Source organism: Coregonus clupeaformis, chromosome 31 (genome assembly GCF_020615455.1).
Source record: "Coregonus clupeaformis isolate EN_2021a chromosome 31, ASM2061545v1, whole genome shotgun sequence".
In the NCBI taxonomy this organism is placed as follows: domain Eukaryota; kingdom Metazoa; phylum Chordata; class Actinopteri; order Salmoniformes; family Salmonidae; genus Coregonus; species Coregonus clupeaformis.
The window spans coordinates 3,089,022-3,116,476 of NC_059222.1; the positions used below are offsets into that span (position 1 = coordinate 3,089,022).

Below are 27,455 nucleotides of genomic sequence, written 5' to 3' on the forward strand. Positions count from 1 at the left end.
TGGGAAAGGATTATCCTTGGTAGGTTTTTGGTCAACAAAGTGATAGGAACAAACAAAAACGTTGAGGGGTGGTTTCTTTAGATTCAATGCCTTCAGCCAGGTCCTTGATTCCGAGTCGGTATCAGGCTTGCGAAAAAATGTAAACAATGGAGCGCATGGACATTGCCTCTTCGTAGCTGGTTTGTGGTCATAGCACTCTCTATCTAACCACTCGTTCAGGTGCTTTCTCGAGTTTTTGCAACCAACTACCGCACACGTCGTTCCCGAACCACTTTTCTTCATGTTGTAATTGTAATTTTTATATCCTCTTTGTCACTGCGATATCAGTGCTTTGTCGGCACAACGGAGCTAGCTAGCAAAACAAACCCAGCCCGGCAGAACGGAAGTGGATTGCATTGACGGGAGGAGTTCAGGAAGTAGAGCGGAAACGGCTCAAAAACTTGTGTATAGACGTGCTATCTACCCTAACTCCACCCCTTATTGCTTGCAAATGTTTTGAACATTCACTAGAACGCCTCCTCTCAAATTGTCGCTTACCTCTTTAGTGCTAACACTCACAGGCACTCCTGTTATCACCCCTTTAATCCACTGCTTCCCTGCTTGATCAGTCCAGCTGCTCGACACCACCTTACACTTCCCTATTTGCTTCACTCTGAGAGCTTTTTCCCTCTGCACCATGTCCTTACAGAATAAAAACAAGCTCCCATCTCTTAACACTTTAGCATTGACAACTTCCCCAATCAACTATTTTATCACAGCCGTCAACCTTATGGGACTCATCGCCCCAACTCCCCCTGGCTAGCCACAGGTTTCAGCCTCTCCCTCACTTCTGTCATGACACCATGCCATGGTTCCCGTGAAATTTAAGCCGAAAAGACTGCTAATGCAAATTTGCAAATCCTTTTAAATTGATAATATATTCAGATCGAATTGCACTCAATAAATGTTATTTCCTACTATGGGTCATATTAGCGGGCTATCCCGGGGTAAAAACACGTTTTATAATCCATTACATCAGTTTTGTAAATCAGTTTAAAAAAAGAGCACGATTCCCTACCTTTGACGAAGGGAAAGGACGTCAGAAGATCTTCTTCTAGTTTTAGTTACAGCACAATAAACATGGTCATTACCGCCACCAACGTATACCGGGTGTAATAACAGCCGTGGTTGATGCTTTTTGCTTAATCGGAAATTACGATATAAACCTTACCAACTAGTGGGTCAGGCGGCGCCCCACTGTCTAATTCATATCGCGTGATTTCTGATGATAGTTCTTGATTATATCGACTGATTGGTTCTGTATGGGGTGTTTTGAAACACTATCATTCCACTATTACTGCAGATATATTATGTAATTTTTACGACATTATAAGGCAAAAATTATACATAATGCTCCTTTAACACAGGTTTAGGATATTTTATATGTTGTGTTCTATGAGATAATAGCATTCAGTTAACATGACCGTTATGAGATTTATGTTTTTATTATTACAAAAATACTTCCAACATTCACTAAAAGTGACGTTAGCTTATGAAGATTATCTAATAGAACAAAACGTATAAGATCTCCTAAACCTGTGTTTACCACAGACCTTATTTTCGGCGTTTATCCAAAACCCTACAAATACGCCATTCATTTTCCTCATAGGTTTTGTCCAACGAACATGGCGTAGTTAGTGCCTTCACATTTTTTTTTTTACTATTTCTCTCTATAGCAACGATAGAGATCTCTTTATGATGGTCTGAAAAATACTGTAGTGCAATTTCTGTCGGCCGAAATCCCGAGTAGGAGGGGGCAGAAAGGAAATGCTCCATTGAGGGAGACGGAAATGAAAGAGGGTGTCCAACGAAGATAAATTATATCCCTTTAAGAGCAACTGGGACATAGCGGTGCAAGAAAAGGAGAGGAGGGGGAGAAGAAAGAGGAATTAAAAAAGAAAAGGAAGAACGATACAGGGAGGGAGGAGGGAGAGCGAGCAATAAAAAAAGAAAGATGACATCCTCGCAATTGAACAGCCGAGGTGGAGCGATAGGCTGCGTCCCGGCGCGATCGCTCTTTGCCAGGGTCAGGGCTTGAATACAACAACGAGGCTTCGACAAACACCCGATAGGCCTATTGGGGGAAATCGGAAGAATAGATTCATAAATTAAAAGCATTAACTGCTACTCTTTCAAATGCGTTTATTGTAACACTGATAGTAGTTGTCATTGTGTGTAAAATGCATTCATTTAATTTTAAGATCTAGCTATTATTATGTATGACTACGGCTATGTAAATAACATTGATTTTGTGCGAAAGATATTTGGTTTCAAAGTCATCAATGCCAAGAGATTTGCGTTCCTTATGCTTTGATAAAATTAAAGTTAGAAACCAAAGTCAAAGATAAATAGGCCACTATTGGAGCTGGCAATTCCACTCATGCAGTCAGCCTAGTCGAAACGTCTGCTTGAATTTGAATAGCTTGAATACTTCTGTTATAGAAATATTTTTACAAAGTACATTTTTGATAGTTGCATGTCCCTTTCAGATGATCAATAGCCTACTCTTCTTGCTGTATTTCAATACTGTCAACATAGATCTTCTCGCCTCAACCATCAACAGGGCTATTAAATAATATGCCAACGGTTCACTGTCGAATCGCCATCAGGTTACTTAGCTGACTTTATACTCTTCATCGCTTTGGTGCAAAATGGATGCTGCTTGGAGCAATTTTCTCTTCCAGGTAAGTTTTAATTGACATTCTTTCTAGTCGTGTGTGCGCTTTTCTGAAGAACGGCTTTAGAATATTTTCTTTGTCTGCAGCCCCAGGGCTTGCCCATTTCAGTTAAACAAAGTAGCGTATAGTCTAGACAATGCAGCGATTTTCTGCTGATGGCTGTGTTTATCTCTCCAGACTACTCCCACCCAAAACCAAGTGGAGGGGACCCTCCAATCAGAACTCTTACCAGTCCATATAGCCTCTCCTCAGACCCCTCCCACAGAGCACATAGCCCAGCCTCCTTCCACGGTGGACACTGCTGCCCTCAATGAAGAACCCTTACCCGGTGAGAGAATCATGGGTTGTGAAAATACATAGAAATACTATTGCTTTTTCAGCAGTTATCAGCAATTAAGTTGAAAAGGAGGTAATGTAGATTGCTAAACAAGTGGTCTGTTATCCTGTTATGAGTATAATGTGATAGTATTCATACTATTATATTTTGAATTGATAGGGATGTTATTATTATTAATGTGCATATCCTCTCCCATTCCCTCTCTTCTTCCTGTCTTCCGTGCTACAGTGAAGACGGTGTCCCGGCCTGCCCGTGTGCCCCACATCTGTGCAATATGCAGCAAGCAGTTCAAGAACAACTACAACCTGCGGCGGCACCAGTCGGTCCACACCGGGGTACGCATGAAGCGAGCAGGAGCAGGGGAGCAGGAGGAGGGGGCAAAGGAGGGTGGCAATGGCGCCGGCCCAGCGCAGCTGGTGTCGGGAGGGAGGGCGGAGAGGCACACGATCCCCCTCTCCCTGCTCCACCTCTCCGTTCCTCCCCCTCTCCCCCCTCCTAGCGTGCTGGCGTCCCAGCAGCCAGCTCTGGGTAGTCAGGATGGCGGAGAGGTTGCCATGGCGAGCGTAGTGGCTAGCGTTAACCCCCATGCTCCTCCTGCTGCTGTTGACATGGCGGCGGGGGCAACAGTACAGGTGGGTCAGGGTGCTTCTGGAGGTTGTTGTTGTCGTCCGTGAAAAGGAAAAGAAGAATTTAGGTTCCTCTTGCATGGTCTTTATGGAGATTGTGGAAAAGCCTTATTTTCAATAGAGGGAATTCAGCATGTTATGCAAATGGTCCAGAGAAATTATCTAGGTGTAGCGAGCCATGTGTGTCTGCGTGGTTCGGAAAGACACAGAGAATCGACAATATGATATGTCAATAATCAACACAGAGGCATGTGTAATTGTCAAGTCCGACAATACATAAAAAACAATGTTTGTACTATAAGCGCGTCTCTTTCTCCTCATCCCCCTCAGCGGCCATCAAACCCGAACCCTGTGCGGAAGAACCACGCCTGTGAAACATGCGGGAAGGCCTTCCGAGACGTGTACCACCTAAACCGACACCGTCTCTCCCACTCGGATGAGAAACCCTTCTCCTGCCCCATCTGCCAGCAGCGGTTCAAAAGGAAGGACCGCATGAGCCACCACGTGCGCTCTCACCAAGGCGGTGTGGAGAAACCCTACGTGTGCCCCCACTGTGCCAAGGCTTTCTCCAGGTGAGAGGGTCACGCTATAGGCCAGAAAGCAGGGTTGTGTTCATTAGGGCAGGCAATAGAAAATGTTTGCAGATATTGCCTCGCCAGGCCGCTTTCTTACGCTTTGTGTCTCAGTGATACACTGAGCTTAAAGAGACGTTACACTCCAAAAATCAAAGTTCGTCAGATGTTTTAGACCTCAAAAGTAGTCGATAAGTCCACATCCCGTGCCATTGGTTGTGTAGATGCAGCTGTATGGCTAAACCCAAAATGAACAAAACATTTAAGCACCACAAATCTTATATTTTTCATTCATATTGGTTTGTGGCATATACAGTGGGGAGAACAAGTATTTGATACACTGCCGATTTTGCAGGTTTTCCTACTTACAAAGCATGTAGAGGTCTGTAATTTTGATCATAGGTACACTTCAACTGTGAGAGACGGAATTTAAAACAAAAATCCAGAAAATCACATTGAATGATTTTTAAGTAATTAATTTGCATTTTATTGCATGACATAAGTATTTGATCACCTACCAACCAGTAAGTATTCTGGCTCTCACAGTCCTGTTAGTTTTTCTTTAAGAAGCCATCCTGTTCTCCACTCATTACCTGTATTAACTGCACCTGTTTGAACTCGTTACCTCTATAAAAGACACCTGTCCACACACTCAAACAAACAGACTCCAACCTCTCCACAATGGCCAAGACCAGAGAGCTGTGTAAGGACATCACGGATAAAATTGTAGACCTGCACAAGGCTGGGATGGGCTACAGGACAATAGGCAAGCAGCTTGGTGAGAAGGCAACAACTGTTGGCGCAATTATTCGAAAATAGAAGTTCAAGATGACGGTCAATCACCCTCGGTCTGGGGCTCCATGCAAGATCTCACCTCGTGGGGCATCAATGATCATGAGGAAGGTGAGGGATCAGCCCAGAACTACACGGCAGGACCTGGTCAATGACCTGAAGAGAGCTGGGACCACAGTCTCAAAGAAAACCATTAGTAACACACTACGCCATCATGGATTAAAATCCTGCAGCGCACGCAACGTCCCCCTGCTCAAGCCAGCGCATGTCCAGGCCCGTCTGAAGTTTGCCAATGACCATCTGGATGATCCAGAGGAGGAATGGGAGAAGGTCATGTGGTCTGATGAGACAAAAATAGATCTTTTTGGTCTAAACTCCACTCGCCTTGTTTTAGGAAGTAGAAGGATGAGAACAACCCCAAGAACACCATCCCAACCGTGAAGCATGGAGGTGGAAACATCATTCTTTGGGGATGCTTTTCTGCAAAGGGGACAGGACGACTGCACCGTATTGAGGGGAGGATGGATGGGGCCATGTATCGCGAGATCTTGGCCAACAACCTCCTTCCCTCAGTAAGAGCATTGAAGATGGGTCGTGGCTGGGTCTTCCAGCATGACAACGACCCGAAACACACAGCCAGCGCAACTAAGGAGTGGCTCCGTAAGAAGCATCTCAAGGTCCTGGAGTGGCCTAGCCAGTCTCCAGACCTGAACCAATAGAACATCTTTGGAGGGAGCTGAAAGTCCGTATTGCCCAGCGACAGCCCCCCGAAACCTGAAGGATCTGGAGAAGGTCTGTATGGAGGAGGCCCAAAATCCCTGCTGCAGTGTGTGCAAACCTGGTCAAGACCTACAGGAAACGTATGATCTCTGTAATTGCAAACAAAGGTTTCTGTACCAAATATTAAGTTCTGCTTTTCTGATGTATCAAATACTTATGTCATGCAATAAAATGCAAATGAATTACTTAAAAATCATACAATGTGATTTTCTGGAATTTTTTTATAGATTCCGTCTCTCACAGTTGAAGTGTACCTATGATAAAAAATTACAGACCTCTACATGCTTTGTAAGTAGGAAAACCTGCAAAATCGGCAGTGTATCAAATACTTGTTCTCCCCACTGTAGCTGTATCTACACAACACATGACCTGGGACTTGAACCTATCTCAAAAGTTTGAATTTGGAAGTTCACATTTTCTGTTGGAGAAAGTGTATAACAAGGTATTGTGGTCTCACCCCTTTCTGTCTCACTTCTTTCAGGCCCGACCATCTCAACAGTCACGTCAGACAAGTCCACTCTTCTGAACGACCCTTCAAGTGTCCGGTAGTTGATGTTTGTGCTACAGTCATTGTTAGCCATGGTTTTGCTTCTCTGTACCTTAAATCCTTCGTACCATAACTATCCATTGTAATAAAATCGGGGTTGGGATCAATTCCATTTAAATTCAGTCAATTCAGGAAGTAAACTGAAATTCAATTTTTTTTAGTTTACTTCCTGAATTGACTGAATTGAAATGGAATTTACCCCAACCCTGAATTAATAAAATGAATGTTTGTTTTGCTATTAACCCTTAGTCTACAATTTCCGCTCCACCGTGGAAATCAATTCACATAATACAAAAATCCCCATCAAAATCTGTCTGTTTAAGCTAAAGATACCAGTTTTTTTGCATGGGCTGCGTCTCAATCCACCACTTCCGCTGATATCGCCCTTCCGCATCTGCGGTGGTGGCAGAGCTAGAGCGGTGTTTGTCAGACCATGAGACATCCCGAAAATTGGTCTGTAGCGTCCAAACGGTTTGCCCTACAATGTATTATGACTACTATATTGAAAGATGAGACTCTCACGAACACGATGGTGTTCTCCGTTTTGCTCTAGGATGCCCACAAGCCTCACAAGACTCGTCTGAAGGTCCCCGGTACCAGTAAAAAAAAAAAAATGGAAGTACAGTGCATTCGGAAATTATTCAGACCCCTTCACCTTTTCCACATTTTGTTACGTTACAGCCTTGTTCTAAAATACACACAATACCCCATAATGATAAAGCAAAAACAGGTTTTTAGAAATGTTTAAAAAAAGAAACTGATATCACATTAACATTAGTATTCAGACCATTTACTCAGTACTTTGTTGAAGCACCTTTGGCAGCGATTACAGCCTCGAGTCTTCTTAGGTATGACGCTACAAGCTTCGCACACCTTATTTGGGGAGTTTCTCCCATTCTTCTCTGCAGATTTTCTCAGGCTCTGTCAGGTTGGATGGGGAGCGTCGATGCACAGCTATTTTCAGGTCTCTCCAGAGATGTTCGATCAGGTTCAAGTCCGGGCTCTGGCTGGGTCACTCAAGGACATTCAGAGACTTGTCCCGAAGCCACTCCTGCGTTGTCTTGGCTGTGTGCTTTGGGTCATTGTCCTGTTGGAAGGTGAACCTTCGCCCCAGTCTGAGGTCCTGAGCGGTCTGGAGCAGGTTCATCAAGGATCTCTCTGTACTTTGCTCCGTTCATCTTTCCCTCGATCCTGACTAGTCTCCCTGCCGCTGAAAAACATTCCCACAGCATGCGTGCCTTTTACTGAGGAGTGGCTTCTGTCTGGCCACTCTACCATAAAGGCCTAATTGGTGGAGTGCTGCAGAGATGGTTGTCCTTCTTGAAGGTTCTCCCATCTCCACAGAGGAACTCTGGAGCTCTGTCAGAGTGACCATCGGGATCTTGGTCACCTGCCTGACCAAGGCCCTTCTCCCCCGATTGCTCAGTTTGGCCGGGCGGCCAGCTCTAGGAAGAGTCTTGGTGGTTCCAAACTTCTTCCATTTAAGAATGATGGAGGCCACTGTGTTCTTGGGGACCTTCAATGCTGCATAAATTTTTTGGTACCCTTCCCAAGATCTGTGCCTCGATCACACAATCCTATCTTGGAGCTCTACGAACAATTCCTTCGACCTCGTGGCTTGGTTTTTGCTCTTACATGCGCTGTCAGCTGTGGGACCTTTATATAGACAGGTGTGTGCCTTTCCAAATCATGTTCAATCAATTCAATTTAACAGTGGACTCCAATCAAGTTATAGAAACATCTCAAGGATGATCAATGGAAACAGGATGCACCTGAGCTCAATTTCGAGTTTCATAGCAAAGGGTCTGAATACTTATGTAAATATTTCAGTTTTTTTTTTAAATAAATGTGCAAACATTTCTTAAAACGTATTTTCGCTCTGTCATTATGGGGTATTGTGTGTAGATTGATGATGGAAAATAATAATTTGATCCATTTTAGAATAAGGCTGTAACATAATACTTTCCGAATGCACTGTATATCTGGAGATAGTTTAGTGCCTAAAGTAAGGGGATAAATATATGTAAAAAAAATAATATAAAATAGTTTCCTGATCTTCCTTATATCTCTCAGATTTAGGACAGACACTTCAGAACAAACTTCCTTTACATTTTTATATCTGTTGTTCCATGTAGTGAATCTGTTATTCAATGCTAATAGCAGTAATGCCAAATTCATCCAATAAAGTTTTTATATATATTTTTGGATACCTTAAGGGGTCTTAAAATTCTAAATCAAATAGCTAAATGATCCTTGGTATGACCATCTTTCTCTGTATCTTTATTGATAACCAATTTTTACTCATCACTCTTGATGTGTTTAGACGTGCGAATCCAGCTTCGCCACGAGGGACCGGCTACGTGCCCATATGATCCGCCACGAGGAGAAGGTCCCGTGCCACATTTGCGGCAAGCTCCTGTCGGCCGCCTACATCACCGATCACATGAGGGTGCACAACCAATCGCAGCACCACGCCTGCCATCTCTGTAACCGCAGTGAGTGTCTGTCAACACCCCAGATTGTTTGATGGGTAACACAGAAAGGGTTCATGAATAGTTTATAAGACGCTAACAAACATTTTGAGTTCATAAGTGGTTTATAAGATCTAAATAAACATTCAAAGTTTATAAATGGTTTATTTGGAGTTAATAAACATTTGTCAACTACCGAGACAAGTCCTGGCACACACACACACACTTGGTAAATAATCAGTAAACAATTAAAGGGCAATCTGCAGTTGCTACTTCCATTTTTGGACATATACACTGAACAAAAATATAAACGCAACATGTAAAGTGTTGGTCCCATGTTTCATGAGCTGAAATAAAAAATCCCAGAAATGTTCCATACACACAAAAATATTATTTCTCTCAAATGTTGTGCAAAATATGTTTATATCCCTGTTAGTGAGCATTTCTCCTTTGCCAAGATAATCTTTAGTCATACCACAGATTCTCAATTGGATTGAGGTCTGGGCTTTGACTAGGCCATTCCAAGATATTTAAATGTTTCCCCTTAAACCACTCAAGTGTTGCTTTAGCAGTATAATTAGGGTCATTGTCCTGCTGGAAGGTGAACCTCTGTCCCAGTCTCAAATCTCTGGAAGACTGAAATAGGTTTCCCTCAAGAATTTCCCTGTATTTAGCACCATCCATCATTCCTTCAATTCTGACCAGTTTCCCAGTCCCTGCCGATAAAAAAACATCCCCACAGCATGATGCTGCCACCACCATGCTTCACTGTGGGGATGGTGTTCTTGGGTGATGAGAGGTGTTGGGTTTGTGCCAGATATAGCGTTTTCTTTGATGGCCAAAAAGCTCAATTTTAGTCTCATCTGACCAGAGTACATTCTTCCATATGTTTGGGGAGTCTCCCACATGGCTTTTGGTGAACACCAAACGTGTTTGCTTATTTTTTTCTTTAAGGAATGGCTTTTTTCTGGCCACTCTTCCGTAAAAAGCCCAGCTCTGTGGAGTGTACGGCTTAAAGTGGTCCTATGGACAGATACTCCAATCTCCGCTGTGGAGCTTTGCAGCTCCTTCAGGGTTGTCTTTGGTCTCTTTGTTGCCTCTCTGATTAATGCCCTCCTTGCCTGGTCCGTGAGTTTTGGTGGGCGGCCCTCTCTTGGCAGGTTTGTTGTGGTGCCATATTCTTTCAATTTTTAAATAATGGATTTAATGGTGCTCCGTGGGATGTTCAAAGTTTTGGATATTTTTTTATAACCCAACCCTGATCTGTACTTCTCCACAACTTTGTCCCTAACCTGTTTGGAGAGCTCCTTGGTCTTCATGGTGCCGCTTGCTTGGTGGTGCCCCTTGCTTAGTGGTGTTGCAGACTCTGGGGCCTTTCAGAACATATGTATATATATACTGAGATCATGTGACAGATCATGTGACACTTAGATTGCACACAGGTGGACTTTATTTAACTAATTATGTGACTTCTGAAGGTAATTGGTTGCACCACATCTTATTTAGGCGCTTCATAGCAAAGGGGGTGAATACATATGCACGCACCACTTTCCCGTTATACATTTTTTAGAATTTTTTGAAACAAGTTATTTTTTTAATTTCACTTCACCAATTTGGACTATTTTGTGTATATCCATTACATGAAATCTAAATAAAAATCTGGTTATAATGCAACAAAATAGGAAAAACGCCAAGGGGGATGAATACTTTTGCAAGGCACTGTAGTTTCTAGATGTTGGGCCAAAGTAACAGTGTGTTCCCTTCTTTCTGTTCTTCTATCAGTTCTTTCCCTGAGAGCAAAGTCACAGAACATCCTAACACAATAACAAGAAACAATACGCTACATGTAGTCACGCATTTGCAGAGACACAGAGGACACTAAAAATGTCCACTACACTCCTACTTTTATCACCATACAGTGAGGGAAAAAAGTATTTTATCCCCTGCTGATTTTGTACGTTTGCCCACTGACAAAGACATGATCAGTCTATAATTTTAATGGTAGGTTTATTTGAACAGTGAGAGACAGAATAACAACAAAAAAATCCAGAAAAACGCATGTCAAAAATGTTATAAATTGATTTGCATTTTAATGAGGGAAATAAGTATTTGACCCCTCTGCAAAACATGACTTAGTACTTGGTGGCAAACCCTTGTTGGCAATCACAGAGGTCAGACATTTCTTGTAGTTGGCCACCAGGTTTGCACACATCTCAGGAGGGATTTTGTTCCACTCCTCTTTGCAGATCTTCTCCAAGTCATTAAGGTTTTGAGGCTGACGTTTGGCAACTCGAACCTTCAGCTCCCGCCACAGATTTTCTATGGGATTAAGGTCTGGAGACTGGCTAGGCCACTCCAGGACCTTAATGTGCTTCTTCTTGAGCCACTCCTTTGTTGCCTTGGCCGTGTGTTTTGGGTCATTGTCATGCTGGAATACCCATCCATTACCCATTTTCAATGCCCTGGCTGAGGGAAGGAGGTTCTCACCCAAGATTTGACGGTACATGGTCCCGTCCATCGTCCCTTTGATGCGGTGAAGTTGTCCTGTCCCCTTAGCAGAAAAACACCCCCAAAGCATAATGTTTCCACCTCCATGTTTGACAGTGGGGAGGGTGTTCTTGGGGTCATAGGCAGCGTTCCTCCTCCTTCAAACACGGTTGAGTTGATGCCAAAGAGCTCAATTTTGGTCTCATCTGACCACAACACTTTCACCCAGTTCTCCTCTGAATCATTCAGATGTTCATTGGCAAACTTCAGATGGCCCTGTATATGTGCTTTCTTGAGCAGGGGGACCTTGCGGGCGCTGCAGAATTTCAGTCCTTCACAGTGTAGTGTGTTAACAATTGTTTTCTTGGTGACTATGGTCCCAGCTGCCTTGAGATCATTGACAGGATCCTCCCGTGTAGTTCTGGGCTGATTCCTCACCGTTCTCATGAACATTGCAACTCCACGAGGTGAGATCTTGCATGGAGCCCCAGGCCGAGGGAGATTGACAGTTCTTTTGTGTTTCTTCCATTTGCGAATAATCGCACCAACTGTTGTCACCTTCTCACCAAGCTGCTTGGCGATGGTTTTGTAGCCCATTCCAGCCTTGTGTAGGTCTACAATCTTGTCCCTGACATCCTTGGAGAGCTCTTTGGTCTTGGCCATGGTGGAGAGTTTGGAATCTGATTGATTGATTGATTCTGTGGACAGGTGTCTTTTATACAGGTAACAAACTGAGATTAGGAGCACTCCCTTTAAGAGTGTGCTCCTAATCTCAGCTCGTTACCTGTATAAAAGACACCTGGGAGCCAGAAATCTTTCTGATTGAGAGGGGGTCAAATACTTATTTCCCTCATTAAAATGCAAATCAATTTATAACATTTTTGACATGTGTTTTTCTGGATTTTTTTGTTGTTATTCTGTCTCTCACTGTTCAAATAACCCTACCATAAAAATTATAGACTGATCATTTCTTTGTCAGTGGGCAAACGTACAAAATCAGCAGGGGATCAAAAACTTTTTTCCCGCATTGTATGTGATAACAAAAATTCATGTTACTTCTTAACATACATTCAGTCTATCAACAGGAGTGCATTTAGTAAATATTGATTATCACATACAAGAGGCATAACAATAGACAAAAATCCATCTTCATATTTGATCCTTATTCCATTACCCTCTACATTTATAAGGTTGCTGTTGTTTAACAACCTAACTTAAAACCTTCAGGTACTTAATCAAACATTGATACTAACTTATTATTGCATATTATCATACATTATAGGGGGGAAAGGGGAGTTCCTGGAGAGATAGCAAGTTATCAGTATCACCTTCTTTAGTAGCTGTGAACGCGATAGTTGCTGAGACTTGAGTTGCCAGGGAAAAACAAATGGCCTTACAACAAGAAAGCAAAATGATCAAACACATTAAACAAAAGATTCGAGCTATCACCCACTGAGCTATCTGGGAGCCCCAAGCTCCAAAGAGGCCTTTCAGCCAACCAGAATGAGACTTTGCAACAGTGGCAATGTAGTTAGCAAGATCAGTCACATTTGATGACACATCTGTGACAAAAGTGCAGCATTCGTCGCCAATGAGTGCACAGCCAATAAGTAGTCAAGTGCCTCCCTGTTTTGCAGGGCCACCTGGCGGAGTGCTTTCACTCCCTCATTCAGAGCAACCAAGGCATCTCAAGTAGCATTCCCCATTTTCTCAACTTTTAATAGCCAAATCTCAAATTTGATCTAAGGCAAAACGCCAGCGAATCCTGGAGAAGAATGGCCGGCACCACAAACCCAACAGTACACGTCCCTCCCCAATTAGGTGGTAAACTATAATAAGCAAATCGACCACATAACCAATAGGTACCATTTGGGGCTCCTTTCAGTGCTATAGACTTATTGTAGACAGAAATTGTATAACTCACATTACCTGGTGGTCCTGTAACAGAATCACGTACTACAAGAGAACAGGTATTGCTACCATTAACCAACATAGTACAGTTACAAACATTTTCACCCAAATGATTACACCTATTTCCTCTAATACACCAGGGGGCTAACAGGGATCCTACTATAGGGATGGGTGGGTCACTGCAATTGTTTGGTCTAGGATATACAGTGCCTTGCAAAAGTATTAATCTCCCTTGGCATTTTTTCCTATTTTGCTGCATTACAACCTGTAATTTAAATGGACTTTTATTTGGATTTCATGTAATGGACATACACAAAATAGTCCAAATTGGTGAAGTGAAAAAAATTACTTGTTTCAAAAATTTATAAAAAATTAATAACGGAAAAGTGGTGCGTGCATATGTATTCACCCCCTTTGCTATGAAGCCCCGAAATAATATCTGGTGTAACCAATTACCTTCAGAAGTCACATAATTAGTTAAATAAAGTCCACCTGTGTGCAATCTAAGTGTCACATGATCTGTCACATGATCTCAGTATATACAGTTGAAGTCTGAATTAACATACACTTAGGTTGGAGTCATTTAAACTTGTTTTTCAACCACTCCACAAATTTCTTGTTAACAAACTATAGTTTTGGCAAGTCAGTTAGGACATCTACTTTGTGCATGACACAAGTAATTTTTCCAACAGTTGTTTACAGATAGATTATTTCACTTATAATTCATTGTATCACAATTCCAGTGGGTCAGAAGTTTACATACATTAAGTTGACTGTGCCTTTAAACAGCTTGGAAAATTCCAGAAAATGATGCCATGGCTTTAGAAGCTTCTGATAGGCTAATTGAAATCATTTGAGTCAATTGGAGGTGTACCTGTGGATGTATTTCAAGTCCTACCTTCAAACTCAGTGCCTCTTTGCTTGTCATCATGGGAAAATCAAAAGAAATCAGCCAAAAATGGTAGACCTCCACAAGTTTGGTTCATCCTTGGGAGCAATTTCCAAATGCCTGAAGGTACCACGTTCATCTGTACAAACAATAGTACGCAAGTATAAACACCATGGGACCACGCAGCCGTCATACCGGTCAGGAAGGAGACGTGTTCTGTTTCCTAGAGATTAACGTACTTTGGTGCGAAATGTGCAAATCAATCGCAGAACAATAGCAAAGGACATTGTGAAGATGCTGGAGGAATCAGGTACAAAAGTATCTATATCCACAGTAAAACGATTTCTATATCGACATAACCTGAAAGGCCGCTCAGCAAGGAAGAAGCCACTGCTCCAAAACCGCCATATAAAAGCCAGACTACGGTTTGCAACTGCACATGGGGACAAAGATCATACTTTTTGGAGAAATGTCCTGATGAAACAAAAATAGAACTGTTTGGCCATAATGACCATTGTTATGTTTGGAGGAAAAAGGGGGTTGCTTGCAAGCCCAAGAACATTTACATTTACATTTACGTCATTTAGCAGACGCTCTTATCCAGAGCGACTTACAAATTGGTGCATTCACCTTATAGCTAGTGGGAAAACCACTTTACAATGTTTTTGTTTTTTTGGGGGGGTGGGTTGGGGTAAGGGGGGGTAGAAGGATTACTTTATCCTATCCCAGGTATTCCTTAAAGAGGTGGGGTTTCAAATGTCTCCGGAAGGTGGTGAGTGACTCCGCTGTCCTGGCGTCGTGAGGGAGCTTGTTCCACCATTGGGGTGCCAGAGCAGCGAACAGTTTTGACTGGGCTGAGCGGGAACTATGCTTCCGCAGAGGTAGGGGAGCCAGCAGGCCAGAGGTGGATGAACGCAATGCCCTCGTTTGGGTGTAGGGACTGATCAGAGCCTGAAGGTACGGAGGTGCCGTTCCCCTCACAGCTCCGTAGGCAAGCACCATGGTCTTGTAGCAGATGCGAGCTTCAACTGGAAGCCAGTGGAGTGTGCGGAGGAGCGGGGTGACGTGAGAGAACTTGGGAAGGTTGAACACAAGACGGGCTGCGGCATTCTGGATGAGTTGTAGGGGTTTAATGGCACAGGCAGGGAGCCCAGCCAACAGTGAGTTGCAGTAATCCAGACGGGAGATGACAAGTGCCTGGATTAGGACCTGTGCCGCTTCCTGTGAAAGGCAGGGTCGTACTCTCCGAATGTTGTAGAGCATGAACCTACAGGATCGGGTCACCGCCTTGATGTTAGCGGAGAACGACAGGGTGTTGTCCAGGGTCACGCCAAGGCTCTTCGCACTCTGGGAGGAGGACACAACGGAGTTGTCAACCGTGATGGCGAGATCATGGAAAGGGCAGTCCTTCCCCGGGAGGAAGAGCAGCTCCGTCTTGCCAAGGTTCAGCTTGAGGTGGTGATCCGTCATCCATACTGATATGTCTGCCAGACATGCAGAGATGCGATTCGCCACCTGGTTATCAGAAGGGGGAAAGGAGAAGATTAGTTGTGTGTCGTCTGCGTAGCAATGATAAGAGAGGCCATGTGAGGATATGACAGAGCCAAGTGACTTGGTGTATAGCGAGAAGAGGAGAGGGCCTAGAACTGAGCCCTGGGGGACACCAGTGGTGAGAGCACGTGGTGCGGAGACAGCTTCTCGCCACGCCACTTGGTAGGAGCGACCGGTCAGGTAGGACGCAATCCAAGAGTGAGCCGCGCCGGAGATGCCCAGCTCGGAGAGGGTGGAGAGGAGGATCTGATGGTTCACAGTATCAAAGGCAGCAGACAGGTCTAGAAGGACAAGAGCAGAGGAGAGAGAGTTAGCTTTAGCAGTGCGGAGAGCCTCCGTGACACAGAGAAGAGCAGTCTCAGTTGAATGACCAGTCTTGAAACCTGACTGGTTTGGATCAAGAAGGTCATTCTGAGAGAGATAGCAAGAGAGTTGGCTAAAGACGGCACACTCAATAGTTTTGGAGAGAAAAGAAAGAAGGGATACTGGTCTGTAGTTGTTGACATCAGAGGGATCGAGTGTTGGTTTTTTGAGAAGGGGTGCAACTCTCGCTCTCTTAAAGACGGAAGGGACATAGCCAGCGGTCAAGGATGAGTTGATCAGCGAGGTGAGGTAAGGGAGAAGGTCACCGGAGATGGTCTGGAGAAGAGAGGAGGGGATAGGGTCAAGCGGGCAGGTTGTTGGGCGGCCGGCCGTCACAAGTCGCAGGATTTTATCTGGAGAGAGAGGGGAGAAAGAAGTCAAAGCATAGGGTAGGGCAGTGTGAGCAGGACCAGCAGTGTCATTTGACTTAACAAACGAGTATCGGATGTCGTCAACCTTCTTTTCAAAATGGTTGACGAAGTCATCCACAGAGAGGGAGGAGGGGGGGGAGGGGGAGGAGGATTCAGCAGGGAGGAGAATGTGGCAAAGAGCTTCCTAGGGTTAGAGGGAGATGCTTGGAATTTAGAGTGGTAGAAAGTGGCCTTAGCAGCAGACACAGATGAAGAAAATGTAGAGAGGAGGGAGTGAAAAGATGCCAGGTCCGCAGGGAGTCTAGTTTTCTTCCATTTCCGCTCAGCTGCCCGGAGCCCTGTTCTGTGAGCTTGCAATGAGTCATCAAGCCACAGAGCTGGAGGGGAGGACCGAGCCGGCCGGGAGGATAGGGGACATAGAGAGTCAAAGGATGCAGAAAGGAAGGAGAGGAGGATTGAGGAGGCAGAATCAGGAGATTGTAGGGAGAAGGATTGAGCAGAGGGAAGAGATGATAGAATGGAAGAGGAGAGAGTAGCGGGAGAGAGAGAGCGAAGGTTGCGACGGCGCATTACCATCTGTGTAGGGGCAGAGTGAGTAGTGGTGGAGGAGAGCGAGAGAGAAAAGGATACAAAGTAGTGGTCGGAGACATGGAGGGGAGTTGCAGTGAGATTAGTAGAACAACAGCATCTAGTAAAGATGAGGTCAAGCGTATTGCCTGCCTTGTGAGTAGGGGGGGACGGTGAGAGGGTGAGGTCAAAAGAGGAGAGGAGTGGAAAGAAGGAGGCAGAGAGAAATGAGTCAAGTGTAGACGTAGGGAGGTTGAAATCCCCCAGAACTGTGAGGGGTGAGCCATCCTTTTTTTTGGGGGGGGTGCTTTGCTGCAGGAGGAACTGGTACACTTCACAAAATAGATGGCATCATGAGGAAGGAAAATGATGTGGATATATTGAAGCAACATCTCAAGACATCAGTCAGGAAGTTAAAGCTTGGTCGCAAATGGGTCTTCCAAATGGACAATGACCCCAAGCATACTTCCAAAGTTGTGGCAAAATAGCTTAAGGACAACAAAGTCAAGGTATTGGAATGGCCATCACAAAGCCCTGACCTCAATCCTATAGAACATTTGTGGGCAGAACTGAAAAAGCGTGTGCGAGCAAGGAGGCCTACAAACCTGACTCAGTTACACCAGCTCTGTCAGGAGGATTGGGCCAAAATTCACCCAACTTATTGTGGGAAGCTTGTGGAAGGCTACCCGAAACATTTGACCCAAGTGAAACAATTTAAAGGCAATGGTACCAGATACTAATTGAGTGTATGTAAACTTCTGATCCACAGGGAATGTGATGAAAGAAATAAAAGCTGAAATTAATCATTCTCTCTACTATTATTCTGACATTTCACATTCTTAAAATAAAGTGGTGATCCTAACTGACCTATGACAGGGAATTTTTACTAGGATTAAATGTCGGAATTGTGAAAAACAGAGTTTAAATATATTTGGCTAAGGTGTATGTAAACTTCCGACTTCAACTGTATACACCTGTTCTGAAAGGCCCCAGAGTCTGCAACAAGGGGCACCATGAAGATCAAGGAGCTCTCCAAACAGGTGAGGGACAAAGTTGTGGAGAAGTACAGATCAGGGTTGGGTAAAAAAAAAATATCAGAAACTTTGAACATCCCACAGAGCACCATTAAATCCATTATAAAAAAAATTGTTATATTTGGCACCACAACAAACCTGCCAAGAGAGCGCCGCCCACCAAAACTCACGGAGAAGGCAAGGAGGGCATTAATCAGAGAGGCAACAAAGAGACCAAAGATAACCCTGAAGGAGCTGCAAAGCTCCACAGCGGAGACTGGAGTATCTGTCCATAGGACCACTTTAAGCCATACACTCCACAGAGCTGGGCTTTACAGAAGAGTGGCTAGAAAAAAGCCATTGCTTAAAGAAGAAAATAAGCAAACACGTTTGGTGTTCGCCAACAGGCATGTGGGAGACTCCCCAAACATATGGAAGAAGGTTCTCTGGTCAGATGAGACTAAAATTGATCTTTTTGGCCATCAAGGAAAAATGCTATGTCTGGCTCAAACCCAACACCTCTCATCACCCCGAGATGTTTTTCATCGGCAGGGACTGGTAAACTTGTCAGAATTGAAGGAATGATGGATGGCGCTAAATAAAGGGAAATTCTTGAGGGAAACCTGTTTCAGTCTTCCAGAGATTTGAGACTGGGACAGAGGTTCACCTTCCAGCAGGACTATGCCCTTAAGCATACTGCTAAAGCAACACGAGTGGTTTAAGGGGAAACATTTAAATATCTTGGAATGGCCTAGTCAAAGCCCAGACCTCAATCAAATTGAGAATCTGTGGTATGACTTAAAGATTGCTGTACACCAGCGGAACCCATCCAACTTGAAGGAGCTGGAGCAGTTTTGCCTTGAAGAATGGGCAACAATCCCAGTGGCTAGATGTTCCAAGCTGTTAGAGACATACCGCAAAAATATTTTGCATCTTCATGTTATGTAAATCAAATGATACAACACCCCAAAAAATATATTTTAGTTCCTGGTTGTAAGGCAACAAAATAGGACAAATGCCAAGGGGGGTGAATAATTTCGCAAGCCACTGTACAAGGCTGACAGTAACATTGTACATCGCAAAATAAGTCATAGGGTCAGGATTCCTTGGGGCGGGGAAGTAGCCAATGACAGTATTGAGGACAGTTGAATAGTTAAGTTCACCCCGAAGGGAACCCCTCCATATGGGAGACCCTTACCTGCTCCCACAGGACCCAACTCACATACCCAACAAGAAGTCTTATATGAGGTGACATTTGCCACCATTTCAGCTCAAGAGAGGAACAGATTCCCTCCCTCATCTTGACCTTTTACTTCTCTTCACCCATGGGAAGAGAGTCTTAAGAACATTGTTTAGTGAGACACAGTATGCTACCATCTCTTCTTCCATTCCCTGCAACGTCAACTTGTTTTGAAGAAATGGCGTGTTAGTCATTCTCATGGGTTGCCCTGTCAGCACCTCATGGGGAGAGAGACCAGTCACTGTGTGGGATCTGCCTCTAATGCTCATCAGTGCCAATGGAAGCACCTTCACCCATGTCAGGCTTGTTTCACCAATCAGTTTAATCAATTTCGTTTTTAGGGTTTGGTTTGCCCGTTCTACCGCACCCCCAGATTGAGGATGATGGGCACAATGGGTTCTCAAATCAATCTGTAAAGCCTCTGACAGGGAATGAACAATCTCATTCACAAAATGTTGACCATTGTCAGAGGAGACTTTTGATGGTAGACCCCATGATCTCTCTCAGAAGAGCCTTTGCCACAGCTGCTGCTGTAGCTCTCCTGCAAGGAAAAGCTTAAATCCATTTTGAAAATATGTCAACAATCACCAAACAATACTCGTTCCCCTCACAAGGGGTCAACTCAATGAAGTCCATCATCAAGTTCTCAAAGGGGCCCTCTGGCCTGGGATGGGACGCGGGTGATACTGAAATGATTAGTCATTCAGATCACACACTTCTTTTAAAAAAATTCAGCAAACAGTAAATCCTACTGTACTCCAATATTTCTTTACTAGATCCACCATCCCTCCTTTTGACAAATGGTCTTGACCATGTGACAATTTAGCAAGGTATTGGAAAGTACAACGGGGTATGGCAGGTCTATTAGAATCATCAAGCCATACACCCGAGGTGTCCTTGCGACAGTGCTCAGCCCACCGCCTTTTCTCAGTCGCATCAGCTGCTGCCTGCAAAACAACAACATCATTAGGAGAGAAGGGGTTAGTGGGACCAGAAACTGCTGCCATCTGTAGAAGGGGGAAAACAGAAGAGGAAGCAGCCAGCTTGGCCGCACAGTCAGCTTTAGCTTTCCCTTGAGAAACACTGTCCTTTGTAGAAGTGTGTGATTGGCACTTAACCACTGCAATAGATGAGGGGAGCTGAACGGCCGTCAGCAAAGAGGAGACAAGATCACTGGGAGCAATAATTTTTCCAGACTAAGTTAAAAATCCTCTATTCTTCCACAACGTGCCAAAATGGTGCACAACACCAAATGCATATCTACTATCAGTGTAGATATTAACAAAATACATGCTCTGGGTAAACCAATTAACTCTGCTGCCTGAGCAGACAAGTGAGGGGGCAGTCTAGCACTTTCCACAGTTTGAACAGCGGCGACAACAGCATAGCCTACTAAAGGTTCACCCTTGTCGTTTCGCTGGGCAGAGCCATCCACAAAACTCAAAGTTCGAATTCAAAAGAGAAACGTCTTTTAGGTCAAGCCTAGGGCTACAGTCAATGTCAATTGTCAATTCACACTCATGTTCTTTACCGGCATCAGCTGTAGGGAGGAGAGTACATCTCTTCAGTGTAACATGAGACATTGTCAGAAGGATGTTCTGATAATCTAGCAATCTGGCAGGTGTAAGATGGGGAGTTTAGCACTGTCAGCTCAGTCATTGTTACAATATCAGAACATGCCAAAACCGCCTCAGTTGCCACAGCAAAATGCGGAGGCAGGACACCATGCCTCGGATAACGACTGTAAGTCGCTTTGGATAAAAGCGTTTGCTAAATGGCATATTATTATTATTTATTATTAACAGTGTCTAAACGCTTAGAGTAGTACTCCACAGGCCTATAGCCAACTCTGTGGTACTGTGTCAATACAGCAGACATAAACCCATGATTCTCAGAGACAAAATAATGGAATGGTCTGGTGTGGTCAGGCAAACCCAAACAGGGGGTCGACATTAGAGCCTGCTTTAACTTAATCAAGGCTAATTCAGCCTCAGGTGTCCATTCCACCACTTCAGACATTGCCTGCCTAAACCTGTTACTAAGCAGCACGATGTTGCTGTTGGGAGTGGCTGGCTACTGCCATAAATACAATCCTGCAGAGGCTGTACCATCTCTGCATAGTCTTTCAACCATGGGAGACAGTAGCCAGCCACTCCCGACAGCGACATCGTGCTGCTTAGTAACAGGTTTAGGCAGGGACTTTATCGCCTCAAGCCTGTCTTTAGAGAGGGCATGACCCTCAGAAGTAATGTCATGACCCAAATATTTAACAGAACTTCTACACAACTGCATCTTAGAGTGGGAAGCTTTATGACAATTTTCAGCTAAGAAAATCAACAATGCCTTAGTATCTTCGTGACAGATTTCCTCAGATGAGGAACAGACCAACAGGTCATTAACGTATTGAACCACAGTACTACCTCTAGGGGGAATAAAACCTTCCAGGTTCCTCGCCATTTCCTGGGCAAAAATGGCAGGTGATTAAATGTAACCTTGTGGCATCACCGTCCAAGTCCATGTTTTCCCAAGAAACGTGAAAGAGAACCAGTCCTGTGACCCAGGGTCAGCAGGGATGCTGAAGAATGCGTTAGCCAAATCTATAACCAAAAAAACAACCGCTCCCTGGGGGAACTTGGGAAAGAATAGTAACTCTGTTCGGCACCAGGGGTGCTCTTGCGTGAACAGCACCATTAACTATTCTAAGATCTTGCACAAAACAATATTCACCAGATGGCTTCCTAACAGGTAAAATAGGGGTGTTATAGGAAGAATTTGGGCATGGGATCAAAGCCCCATTCTCATCCAGGGCCTGATGGATGGGAATAATACCCTTTTCTACTTCTTTGCTAAGAGGGTACTGAGCTTTATTTGGTCTGTGATTATTCTTCGGGACACCTTTCACCGTGGTGGCACCTCTCATCTTCCCAATATCGGTCTTGGAGATAGCCCAGAGCTGTTCTGGCACTTCATCCAGCCATGGTATTTGGGAGTTATCTTGAGACACGACTATCATAATTTCAGTAGGAATAGGTTATTTCTTTGGTATCGTTCGAGTAGTAACCCAGAAAGGGGAGAAAAGGGTAGCTGTTGGTGGAGACTCCTTCCCAGGCCACCCAATCAGTGGCTGTCATCAGTCTTCCGGCCGCTGTAAATTCCTCACCGTAGTATATTCCATCAATTGTCACTTCCACTCTGCTTTTTGCTTTGTCCATCTTTGTTGATATTCAGGGTCTTCTTCACATGAGGGGACAGCTGCTGTGCAGTGAAGATGTTCTGGGACCTCCCATGCACAGTGGTGTGGGAGGTAAGTGATCTCTCTCATTGTTCACCTTCCACCTCAGGATCGTTCAAATGCCAGGCATAAGAACACTGGGACACGCACGGGTATATCCCGTTTGTAGGAGAACGGAGGGACAAGCCCTCAGCAGTGCATGCAACAGTCAGATTAATCTTGCACATCAGATCTCTTCCCAGGAGGTTTACAGGGCAGGCGGAGAAGTACAGAAATCGATGTTTCCCACTTAACGTGTAGGGGGTAAGTGAGGCATTCTTCAAAGGGAATTCCTGATGCTCCAACAGTGTGGAGTTTTTATTTTAGAGGGGATTACTTTCAGGGCAGATTGTTTCAACACCGAGATAGCAGCCCCGGTGTCTCCTAGGAATGGAGTCTTCTGGCCAACTATTTCAATTTCTATCAGTGGATTTTCAGTCGAAAAGGTGGTAAGTTTCAGCATCTGGCATGCTTCTTGTGGTTCTTCATCATCGGAGTCTTCTTCTGTTCCCACCTCATCCTATGTTCTTTGCCCACCAAAGGGATTTCCAACACTTACATCTTCAGGTGGTCCTGGCCATTCACCCTGGTCATCTCCCATCACCAGGACAGTCCCTTGCAAAATGTCCTGGTTTGCCACAGTTGTAGCAGCTACAGTCTCTCCCTCCAGAGGCGCCTTGCGCTCCTCACCCTCTGCCTCTTTCCCTTCTTCTACCTCCTCCTCGGCCTCGTCCTTGAACTCCACCTCCACGGTATTCTCCTCCTCCAGAGAAAAGCTTGTAGTTTAGCACCAGTATTTGTGTTCTTCGACCTGATCTGTCTCTCTGCATGGGTGATGTGAGGTTTGACATCAGCAAGGGTCTTTGTCTCCCACCCAATGGATATAGTGGTCACAGCTGTCTTCAGGTCTTGTCGCAGGCCAGTAACCACTGCATGGCACACAGGCTGCCATATGATTCTTGGTCAGGGGTCAGACCAGAGTCCTGGAGGAAGATCTTCTCCATTCGTTCCTGATAGTCCTCAAAGGTCTCATCGGCCTTCATCATTGTGGAAAGTATTTTCTATCAGTCTGTGTGCTTTGTGTATGTTGTCTTTGCATTATTAAACACAGCTGTGAGTTCCTCAACACAGTTGGCTCTGGTTGCATCACTGTTCCAACATCCCTTACACTGGTTCCACTTGAAATTCAAACACTGACGGAGTATTTCCTCAATTTCACGGGTGGTGGGGTTATACATGGCAATGATTGCTCTCACCTCTTCTTCAAACTTCATAGCATCTTTCGCAGGGTCAGTCCATGCTGTCCAATCTTCTATCTGGCACAGTACCCCCATACCAAATGTCTTTGCCATCACTTTACTGGGTCCCTTTGGTGCCCACTCTGGGTCTTCATATCTACTTTTAATGTTCCCTTTCCCCATTATTACTTTTTAATTATACCTTATCAATTTACTTTACTCTAACAATTATCACACTCATACCTCAATCATTCTGGGAACTAATTTCCCTTTTTCAGTAAATGAGTCAATCATACAAAAATCATTCCACTGCATCACTTACTATTCTCTAAATCCTAAAATGGAGTTCCCAGAACTTCCATGTAGTTCCCAGAACTACGTATGTATTCCCTGAATAAATGTAAATGTAATACCTACAGACAGCGTTGCCGATGGGGTCTCTCTACCCCCGCCTAGTCCCCTCTTGGGACTCTGGATCCTTTTCTAAGCTTCTCAAAAAAGTTCTTATTGTTCAAAATTCTTTTAAATTGACTTCCTGAAATTCAGTTGTCAGTCCTTCTAGGTTTCGTAGATTGTGTTTTCTCCCGGGCAGCCCACAGTGTCGTCTTTGGTCAGACGTCTTTGCACGCCTTCACATGGAATGCACCACCAGTGTTCCCTCACAGACCCTCACTGCCGAGCTCCACAGGTAGAATCAATCATCCTGTTTTTGGGACGCCAAATTGTAGTGGAAATGACCACTAAGGACTCAAAGTCAAAGTTAAATGAACAGATCTTTATTATCACGGCCGGAGAGGTTACAACAAACGTAATACTCAAAGTACAAGTCTGTCAGAAGCTCTGAAGGGGTGCTCCCGTTCAGCACTCTTTATACACATGCACAAACTAGGCGTCTCTGCTCTCAGGAGGCAATAGGCTGATCATGACCTTGCACACATCGTTTCTAGGCATTGGGCCAAAGTAACAGTGTGTTCCCTTCTTTCTGTTCTTCTATCAGTCCTTTCCCTGAGCAAAGTCACAGAACATCCTAACACAATAACAAGAAACAATACGCTACATGTAGTCTCGCATTTGCAGAGACACAGAGGACACAAAAAATGTCCACTATGAAATGATCAAATATATCTCTTTATTATGCGTGGGAATACTTTGGAACAGATTTCCTATATTAAAATCACTTGGAGCTGATTTGCTGGTGTTTTTACAGTCTTAGTCCAACAATGTTTTTTTTACTCAGAAAACTTTGGGGGCCAAATAAATTCACCTGCCTGTTGGGGGAACCACGCTATTAAGCATTACCTGTAAAGCCTTGAAATGACACTAACCGCTAACTGTCTCCGTCTCCTCCAGGCTTCACCACTCTGACCTACCTGCGTGTCCATGCCCAGAAGCACCATGGCCAGGAGTGGAAGGAGAGCGCTGGCGTCTTCGGCGGCACAGGCTCCGGCGGTGTCCTAGTGTGCCAGCTGTGCGGGGTGCACTGCAAGACCCCCACCCAGCTGCAGGGCCACATGGGCACCCACAGCACAGGGGGCCAAGAGGGATCCCCCGGCCCTGTCACCTCTAGCGGGGCGTCCAGCTCCTCCGTGTCCCTCGGCAACATGGTGTCCGCCCCGAATGTCTACATCAGTGGCAACACTGTGGTGAACCTGCTAGTGTCGGATTGCTCCAGCATCCAGCCTCAGTCCCACAGTTAGCAGAGCGGAGCCTCAGTTGAACCTCACCCCCCTGAGTCCCTATAGTGAGAGGTTAGGAGGACAAAGGGGGCTTGCTTAGGGGAAAGCCACAGTAAAAAAAATTGGCTTCTCTACGTCCCATAGCTAGAGGAAAAGGGGGAATGGGACAGAGCGGGCTGGCTTAGGGGAGAGAAGGAGGCAGAGAGAAGGTATGCGAGAACAGTTAGGAGAATGTGGCGAGAGGAGGGGGACATTATATGTCCTGTACGCTGATTCGATGACGCTAGATAATGACAAATACGGAAGTGAGTGTCCCCAACGTGGCTGAACTCTCTTGCACTATCAGGACTCCTATGACACTGTGGTCTTGAGTGCATCTACTCTATCCCTCTCCCTCCCCCCCTTCCCCCCTTGGTCTCCCTCAGTCCCAGCAACTACTCCCCTCTGCTAGTAATGTACCATGTTTTGTAACTGTATGTCAGAAACACTTTCATTTTGCCTCCATTTTGTCGCTTTCTTCTCCGAGCCTTCATAAGAAAGGCTTGTAGTAAGAAGTTGGGGGATGGTATAAAAGAGTAACAGGGAAATGATATTACAAAAGGGTGTGTAGAAGAGGATATTCTGAAGGAGAATGAGAGGTTCAGGGGGAGAATAGCACAAAACAAGTCAGGGGCTGCTACCTTCCGGAAATGGAGAGGAGTAGACACTACGTTTTAATTGTGTAATCATAGAGCATATGGATGTAGTCTGTTTTAAATAGGGCCAACGCTGGATCACTATATTGGTGATTATGAACAGTGGAGGGGTGTACTGTATCGATTTGTTTCAGGTACAGTAGAGAGAGAAAAAAACATTTGCAAAGTTGAGTTAAGGAGTATCAAGCACCTTACAAATGTTGACGTTTACTTTCGCCGAAGGTTCAGACAGGTTTCTTAAAGATGTATTTGCTCTGCGTCTTCCTCTCTGGGCACGACCACATTTAATACACAATGGAGTTCTCATTACTGCTACTGTACAGCCAGGCTCATGACACAGTTAACTGGCACCTAAAACACAATTAGCATGAAAGTGAAACTAAGACAACTTTTAGCTTTTAGGAAAGGTATAGTTATCATGCTACAAGAAAGTTAGCAGCACTTACACTACAGATGGTTGAAAACAAATATTTTGAGAATGTGGTGATTGATTCAGTCAAATTAATTTTAACCATGTCCGCCATTTTATTTCTTTGTAACTGTCATTGCCATAGCCTCCTTTGTTTCGTTCCTTGTACGAGTCCACCATATTAAAACTAATTCATTAGAATTCTAGCCATGTAACACCACCATGTATAGCACACAGCGTTCTGAGCACAACTCCTATTATGACTTACCGCTCCCCATGAATCTGAGGAGAAAGATCACCTTTCCTCAGACAATTTTGATTGTTAGACTTTTTCAGTGGATAAGGTGTGATGTCATGGAAGGGCTTTATAGGTCAAAGGTCAGATTGAGATAAGTATATCCAGGTACTACTAGCGTTCGATGGCCCACCGCTAGTATGCTTTCAACAAATCCTGTTTTTTGAATGGAGTGCTTCATTTCATCCGTTTAGTGTTGGTATGTTAGCTTGAAAAAAAATTGTAGAATGATTTAATTTTGAGACTTGTTCTTCCTGTTGAGAAAAGTAGTGATTTAATCAAAGTTATTTTAGGTTTCCCGCATGAAGCAAAACAAATTATATTTTTAAACTATATTCTAGTAACCTGTACAGCTCTTGCGATACATCTTAATGCCTTATTGTACTCAACTGCATTTTAATCATTTTATTCTGAACTATTTTAAATCTTAGTAATGGATTTATTAAGGACATTAATGGGATGTATTTATATTTATATTTTTATATTTCAACAGTGTGCATGTCTATGAACAGTTGTTAGAGCCAAACAATTTTTGACGCTTACCACGATCATGAATATTAAGTTATTATTTTGTAGATTAAGTAGAGATCATGTAATTTTGTCATTTTTACTATTAAAAGTAAAACGATTAAACAGA

At 44.2% G+C, this 27,455-nt stretch overlaps 1 protein-coding gene across 3 annotated transcripts; it reads left to right on the forward strand.

Annotated features, from left to right (window-relative positions):
• The first annotated feature begins 310 nt into the window (after nucleotides 1-310).
• LOC121547171 (myc-associated zinc finger protein) lies at nucleotides 311-27,455 on the forward strand. 3 transcript variants are annotated; one of them, XM_045209742.1, is made up of 7 exons: nucleotides 311-2,723; nucleotides 2,895-3,045; nucleotides 3,283-3,686; nucleotides 4,011-4,252; nucleotides 6,306-6,378; nucleotides 8,695-8,866; nucleotides 25,094-27,455. In XM_045209742.1, the coding sequence occupies exons 1-7, from the start codon at nucleotides 2,691-2,693 to the stop codon at nucleotides 25,438-25,440; spliced, it is 1,422 nt and encodes a 473-aa protein (XP_045065677.1). In that variant the 5' UTR covers nucleotides 311-2,690; the 3' UTR covers nucleotides 25,441-27,455. The 3 variants fall into 3 exon arrangements, with proteins under 3 accessions (XP_045065677.1, XP_045065678.1, XP_045065679.1); XM_045209743.1 differs by having other exon boundaries at nucleotides 6,306-6,369; XM_045209744.1 differs by having other exon boundaries at nucleotides 3,283-3,389.

Coding starts and splice junctions, on each gene's coding strand:
- LOC121547171 (XM_045209742.1), top strand. CDS start 2,691: ATGGATGCTGCTTGGAGCAATTTTCTCTTCCAG. Junction 3,687..4,010: donor CGGCGGGGGCAACAGTACAG/GTGGGTCAGGGT, acceptor CATCCCCCTCAG/CGGCCATCAAACCCGAACCC. Junction 6,379..8,694: donor TCAAGTGTCCGGTAGTTGAT/GTTTGTGCTACA, acceptor TGATGTGTTTAG/ACGTGCGAATCCAGCTTCGC.